The sequence below is a fragment of the Austrofundulus limnaeus genome, unplaced genomic scaffold, assembly GCF_001266775.1.
Source record: "Austrofundulus limnaeus strain Quisiro unplaced genomic scaffold, Austrofundulus_limnaeus-1.0 Scaffold193, whole genome shotgun sequence".
In the NCBI taxonomy this organism is placed as follows: domain Eukaryota; kingdom Metazoa; phylum Chordata; class Actinopteri; order Cyprinodontiformes; family Rivulidae; genus Austrofundulus; species Austrofundulus limnaeus.
In genome coordinates, this window is record NW_013952595.1 from 704,206 (window position 1) to 710,674 (window position 6,469).

General features: G+C 40.0%; 1 protein-coding gene across 1 annotated transcript in view; it reads right to left on the bottom strand.

Annotated features, from left to right (window-relative positions):
- Window positions 1–2,401: 2,401 nt before the first annotated feature.
- Window positions 2,402–6,469, bottom strand: part of LOC106524592 (eukaryotic translation initiation factor 3 subunit A) — a gene marked incomplete in the record, with an annotated part of 13,862 nt that continues 9,794 nt past the window's right edge. The window contains 2 exon segments of the mRNA XM_014018457.1: window positions 2,402–2,755; window positions 4,909–5,004. Coding sequence (XP_013873911.1) covers window positions 2,678–2,755; window positions 4,909–5,004 — 174 coding nt within the window.

The following is a 6,469-nucleotide window of genomic DNA, read 5'->3' on the forward strand; positions in this document are numbered from 1 at the left end:
CTCAGTGCAGTTATTAAATTTTTTTTCTGATCACACAATAATATTATTATGTCAGTGACTCAGGAGCAAAGGTACATGTCCTGCACACCAAGTGTTCACCTCAGCTGATTGATTTTTTTTGCAGTACCTGGAAAACCAGGTGAAACAAGTTAAGTTATTATGCTCCATCAACATGCCTCAGGTATGTACAACTATAGAAGCATAGAACTAGCTCACCTAACTGGAATTCATTAGACATTGAAGGCTATGATGCTTTGAAACATCTGCTGTGAAAACAAGCCGTAGACTAAAAGGGATATTTTTTATAACAGGTGCATTGAAAGAACAAGTAATGAACTGGACAAAGTCTTTTAGTGGGGTGTGATGAGCTCAGTGGTGTGCCGTCAGGGCCAGCAAAGCCTTCTCTGCTGGCCTAAACACAATCAGAATCACTAATATATTTATTATAATAGTTATTAATATTATTGTTAGGATATAATTATTTTTTAAACATCTATTCTCTTTGTTTCATGACTTTTCTCTTGGCTGCACAGCTTCCAGCAGCTTTTATTTATTTTAGAGGTTTTATCCAATCATATTTCGATCATCATCGGCTGCTATGGTCCACAAATCTGCCTCGGGCCTTCAGAAGAAACAGTGAAGGCACCTGGAGGGTGAAACACATGGCAGCGATACTGTTGCTTTGACCGATCAGGTGCTGAGGGGAAGACACCAGGGGTCGGATTTATAAAACTTGCGTACGCACAATATGAGCCCAGAAACTTGCGTACACCACTTTTCACGCCAAGGTTGTTATTTATAAAATCCAAACTTGACGTGAAAATGTGCGGTCCCTCACGCCAGCTCTGACCCATGCGTACGCTCATTTTGGAGACGGGAAGCTGCAACACAGATGGTGAAGTGAGGAATTAGAGCCACACTGTGTAATGATCACTGTCAGATATTTAATTTACCTTCATCAGACTTAGATTTTTGTTCAACTTTATCATCAGCTTTCTTGACAGTAATATTTATGCTTCTGCTGCTGAGCCATGAGGACCTTTGAAATAAAATAAAAAACTTAAATCTTAAATAAATGTTCCCGTGCGCAACTCCCTTCATCTGGTTCCTCCTCAGACGACCCTGACCCACACAGACCCCTCCCTGACCCACAGACCCCTCCCCGACAAGAACAGCATGACAGCAAAAGTCACGTTTTGGATACAAGCGCAGGGCGCATCCACCTCGCCAGTGTGAATGTTATAAACTTTCACGTTTAAAGTCTGTATTTGTCACACGTGTGTGTGTGTGTGTGTGTGTGTGTGTGTGTGTGTGTGTGTGTACGCGGGGGGTGGGTGTCTGCCGCGGATAACAGAGCAGGAAGGAGGGGGAGAGGACGAGAAGAAGAACGGTGGACTTATTTCTAATTTTATCTGACTTATTTAATTTAATTTTTATTGTTTTTGTCGTCCTGCAGGCTCTGAGGGAAAATTAATTTGAAACTAATTTTAAAAATAAAAATTGTTAGATTACTCTAAAGCAAAACGAGGGAAAATCTGTGTCAATTACAGACATTCTGTTCACGTGAGCAGTTGTCAGTCAGCACCTGTCATCCTCCAGACACACGGAGCGTGTCTGAACCAATCACTTTTGTTGGCATTGCTCAGCTGACTGATTTAAATACATCTTAACATTCATGAGGTACTTTGCATTGACTGTTAATGGTTGAGTGTGGGCGTGTAGAGGGTAGAACCTGAGGCGGGACCTCGTGCGCAAACTCTGACATGCTGCTGTGATTTATAAAGGAAAGATGCGCAGAAACATGCGTACGCACGGTTTTATAATTCTGAATTTTTTTTTTTTGGCATACGTCATTTTCGCCTTTTTGGCTGTACGTTCACTTTTAGTATGGTTTCCACGCAATCTTTTATAAATGAGACCCCAGAGCCTGCTAGCTGGCTTCAGACAGCGTCAACATTTTCTCATCGTTTGATTGGCTGATCAGAGAAAAGACGATACAGAACCGGGAAACTAGATTTCTGTAGTGTCTTATAAGCTAAATGCCGAGCAGACACTCTCAGCGTTACAGGAAATTAAAACTTATTACAAAAATACAGAACAGAACAGACTGGACTTTCAGTGTTAGCCTCAGGCTGCACCTTAAAATACATAATCAGGTATTTTACATTACAATCAGACAAGAATGAGATGAGGAGTCTTACATGCATATGCATATTTGTACATATGCGCACAAACCCACACTTGTCAACACACACAGGCACAAAACACAGCTGGTGCACACCCCATTACATGGAGGGTGACATGAGGGGATGTGCTACTGTAGGTCTTTCCAAAGATTTCACTGAATGTTTTTTCTTTCTGTTTTTTTTTCTTCATTTTCACATAAAAAATGACAACAACCTTAACTTATTTTCATGTAATTATGCATTTTGTGCAGTTACCTGACAATATAGTATGGTTCTATGGTCTTGATCTACAGAATTATGAAGATGTTGTATTTTTTAATACATTTTTTCACAAGAGTTAAGAAGCAGTCACACAGATTTTGAATTGCCAGCATAATGATTTAAGATGGCATTAGTTGCTGTAAGTTGATGCTAGCCAAAAAAGATGCACATGCACAAAATTTCCAGTGCATGCCGAGGTGTTGCTGGTAAGTTGGTGTTCTGTGGAGAATCTACATCCTCGCCAGGAGTTGGCAGGCAGCCTCGCCTTCTATGCCGATCTCCTCTTCTAATACCTTTCTTTGGAACTCCTGAAGAAAAAGATCAACATAAATTGTTGAGCACTTAAGTGTTCAGTTTGTTAAGGTGGTTAAAGACTTTAATAAACAACTAGATGATATCCTCTAAGACCCCTCAGTGTCAGAAACTGTTGCTTGTTTGTACAGCAGAAGCTTTGGTCCATTAGAAGTCTTGTGGCTGCAGATGTATTCAGACTGCAATGTTCAGTCTCACAATTAGCTTGTGGATGCTTGATTTGACAACAGAAGTTAGCTAAGACTCAGATTATGTGGAGGAATAAGGCAGCAGGAAGTAGAGGGGTCAAAGGACCATTGGAACTCCCACTCTGTGCCTGAAACATTCTTTTTAGCCTTGGACCACTGTTTTCCTGCTTCAGTCATGTTCATGGTAAGACGTAAAAATAATAAAGAATTCAAACACCTAAAAAATAATGTTAAATTTGTTTGAAAGTTTTTTTTTCTTTTTCGTTCTTGTCTTCACAGGAGAARAACTCTACTGTAGCTGCTTCACTTCCAGGTATCTCCAAAATGAAGACATATTGCACTTTTAAATTTTTTTTTTACTTTGTAGAAATAATTGGATCTGCACCTGATGACATTTTTGAGCCAATTCATTTTAAGATGGCTGTTGCAGCAAATAGCATTGGTCAGAGTTACCAAAAATAGCTCCCTATGCAATATGTGACATCAGCAAGTCTCTGGTTGTCAGTCGAGCTGAACTGGAGCTGAGTCCATTGCAGAAGTTGTGGTGCACCAACAACAAAGAGCTTAAAAATGATATCTGTAAAGCATTGTTGCTACAGGACACACAACATAGCTTGCTAACAGCTAATGGCTAATGCCGAGTAACAATGCAGGAACAAAACACTTATCTTTTTTCAGTTCAACATAGTTGCCATTATCAGTCCTCTACATTGTAGCCAATGCTTTCGTTGAGTGTTGCTGCATCCCTCTATACAACCATACTCAGTTTTGGTGCCTGGAAAATCATCTTCATTTATGTTTACATGGAAAAAAAAGCTTTGGATTCAGGCATGATGTATGCAGTCCGCTGTGAACTTTGTCTGGAAATTCTTGTGATGTCATCCCTGACCAACGCTTTTGACCTTCTCAAAATCAAAAATAGTCAGAAGTGTTTCAAAGATATCGATCTCAAATTTGATGTGAGCATAGCTGAGAGTCACCTCCAACACATACTGTATTCTAAGTATTCTAAGTGCTGACAGATAGTTTATCTGGTAAGATTACACGTTATGTCATTTTCAACATTTTACCAAAACAATAGGGGTGCAACGATACAGGAAATTCACGGTTCGGTTCGGTTCGGTTCGGTTCGATACTTTAGTCTCACGGTTCGATATTTTTTTGATACAAAAAAGAGAAATTTCCATGCCCCTTTTTAACTTGTGATTTATTTATGTTAATTATGAACATTTGTTTAACCTCAAAAGTACAGCTTTTGAATTAAATGTTGCTGAATCAGCAAGTTTCTCAGTGGACCTGCGCTCAAAAATGCAGCCTAGGTGGAGTAGTCTAACACAGATCCACTGATCCTTTAACACAGAGCATCTTCAGAAGACAAGTTGATAAAGTAAAGTTTTAAAATCTGTATTGTTCGATACAGCACGGTTCGATACGGTTCGGTACAGTTCGATACGGGTACATGTATTGTTGCACCCCTACAAAACAAATCCAAATCCAGTTGTCATTTCTCATGATAGTTTAAATGCAGGCATGAAAAGCAGCATGAAGATGAAAATCAGCTCATTACATTGTTATTTTTTGTGTACCTATTTTTTGTTACATTTTAAGAATCTTTTCTTGTATAATTTCCTACCTTGTTAGGACCAGTAGATTTTAGTGGTAGAACATTGTTTAGGGTTAGTGTTAGGGTTTGGTACATGATCATTTGGATAGTCTACAGAATGAATGAAAGGCATTACAATGTCCTCCTGAGGATAGAAATGTAGTGTGTGTGTGTGTGTGTGTGTGTACGGTCTAGTCTTAATATGGTGGAATGCCATTGTTGGGTTAGGATTAGGTATGTACTGGGGGTGGTTAGGTTTAGGGTTAGGCTACAAAAATGACTGAAAACAAATGTTACCCAATACAAGGTCCTAATAAAGACAGAAATACAAACATGTGAATGTATTTGTTATTCTCACCCTAAACATTCGAAGTCTTGTAAGTCTGTCTTGCAGATCCTTCTCTTGTCTGGAGGTCAGGTCTTCTATGTGAATTCTCCACTGACACTCTTTTGCCTAAAACACAAAAAGTTTTAGTCACACAAATTCCACTCAAYGAACAACAATAATTTAATGTCTGTTATATTAAGTATACCCACACAGCAGGCAGGTGTGGCTCAGATCTGGTGTCAAGCTGGCACTGCTGGCCAAATACTGGCGTGAGAAGTTGTTTGCCAGCCAGATGTGCGCCAGGTCTGGCAATGATGGCACCGTTTTTAAGATGGCATGCCACAACTGGTCCAGTTGTGTTTTGGTTTATATGGCTCAAATCTGTCAGTGCCACCATTGGTCCAGTTGTGTTTTGGTTTATATGGCTCAAATCTGTCAATACCGCCACTGGTCCAGTTGTGGTTTGGTTTATATGGCTAAAATCTGTCAATGCCACCACTGGTCCAGTTGTGGTTTGGTTTATATGGCTCAAATCTGTCAATGCCACCAGTGGTCCAGTTGTGTTTTGGTTTATATGGCTCAAATCTGTCAATGCCACAACTGGTCCAGTTGTGTTTTGGTTTATATGGCTCAAATCTGTCAGTGCCACCATTGGTCCAGTTGTGTTTTGGTTTATATGGCTCAAATCGGTCAATGCCATCATTGGTCCAGTTGTGTTTTGGTTTATATGACTCAAATCTGTCAATGCCACAACTGGTCCAGTTGTGTTTTGGTTTATATGGCTCAAATCTGTCAGTGCCACCATTGGTCCAGTTGTGTTTTGGTTTATATGGCTCAAATCGGTCAATGCCATCATTGGTCCAGTTGTGTTTTGGTTTATATGGCTCAAATCTGTCAATGCCACCGCTGGTCCAGTTGTGGTTTGGTTTACAGTATATGGCCCAAAACTGTTAATGCCACAATTGGCCTGGTTGTGATTTAGTTCAAATGGCACTGTCTATGCAAGTACCACATCTAGCAAAGCACACATGGGTCAACAATGAGCCTTCAATCTTTGTGGTATCTGGGCATACCCAGCTACATATAACATTTTTATCATGAGCCCATATAAATTGTTGCATAGCAAACATTTCTGACAAAATACTTTTTATGAATAAATGCCAAATTTGGAAATACATTTCTGCAGCTGTAGCTTCAGGCAGAAAATAAAGTTGTCACACTAAAAAACCACAATCCTTCAAACTACATTCTCAGTAGCTTAAAGATCATGTTGAGGTTGTAGGTTTCTTGATGCAATCATGTCTCAGTACACACATACTGCTGTGGCTGTTCCACGGGGTTTCAAGTAGATGTGTAATGAAAACTGCAAAAACGGCTGGCGGTCTACCCCTGACCTCGAATTGGACCCTCTTGGATTCAGTTTCCTGCTGTGTGTTTTTAAGGGAAAAGATTCTTAGGTGCGTGAGAGAGAAAAATGGAAACTCTGTTGCTCTAAATGAACAGTGCCTGCCATTAATTAACACTTCTGTCATGCTGCACACTCGTGTGTGTGTGTGTGTGTGTGTGTGTGTGTGTGTGTGTGTGTGTGTGT